This window comes from Myotis brandtii, unplaced genomic scaffold (genome assembly GCF_000412655.1).
Source record: "Myotis brandtii unplaced genomic scaffold, ASM41265v1 C41336764, whole genome shotgun sequence".
NCBI classification, from domain to species: Eukaryota; Metazoa; Chordata; class Mammalia; order Chiroptera; family Vespertilionidae; genus Myotis; species Myotis brandtii.
In genome coordinates, this window is record NW_005294972.1 from 1 (window position 1) to 607 (window position 607).

The 607-nt window shown below is 58.5% G+C and overlaps 1 protein-coding gene across 1 annotated transcript; it reads right to left on the reverse strand.

The window, feature by feature from the left end:
- Positions 1–18: 18 nt before the first annotated feature.
- On the reverse strand, positions 19–601 carry LOC102258447 (leptin). The gene has a single exon (XM_005852801.2). It carries the CDS (start codon positions 522–524, stop codon positions 243–245), a length of 282 nt encoding a protein of 93 aa, XP_005852863.1. The 5' UTR covers positions 525–601; the 3' UTR covers positions 19–242.
- Positions 602–607: the final 6 nt, after the last annotated feature.

Consider the following 607-nt stretch of genomic DNA (forward strand, 5'->3'; position numbering starts at 1 on the left):
ATTCAAAAACTTGGTGCTTCTCAAGGCTGATGTGCAGACCCTCCCTGGCTCTGGGGCAGCATGTGCTCACGCTGTCAGTCCTGTGCTTCGGGGGATCCTTCAGCCCAAACAACTGGCGGCTGGCTGTGGCCAAGCCCCGGCAGAACTGACCTTCGGGAAGGTGGCTTGGAGGAGTGAGAGAGAAAGGGACTGGAGGCCTGGATAAACATGTCCACTCAGGCTCTCTCCAAGCCTTCAAGGCTTCAGCACCCAGGGCTGAAGTCCAGCTGCTGTAGCATGTCCTGCAGAGACCCCTGCAGCCTGCTCAGGACCACCACCTCTGTGGAGTAGAGGGAAGCTTCCAGGGCATCGTCCAGGCCCTCCAAGGTCTTCAGGCTCCTGGTCCGGGGGAAGGGGCAGCTGTTGGAGGAGGCCAGCAGGTGGAGAAGGTCCCGGAGGTTCTCCAGGTCGTTAGATATTTGGAGCACGTTTCCGGAAGGCAGGCTGGTGAGGATCTGTTGGTAAATTGCCAATGTCTGGTCCATCCTGGACAAACTCAGGATAGGGTGGAGCCCAGGAATGAAGTCCAAACCAGTGACCCTCTGTTTGGAGGAGACCGACCGCTGTG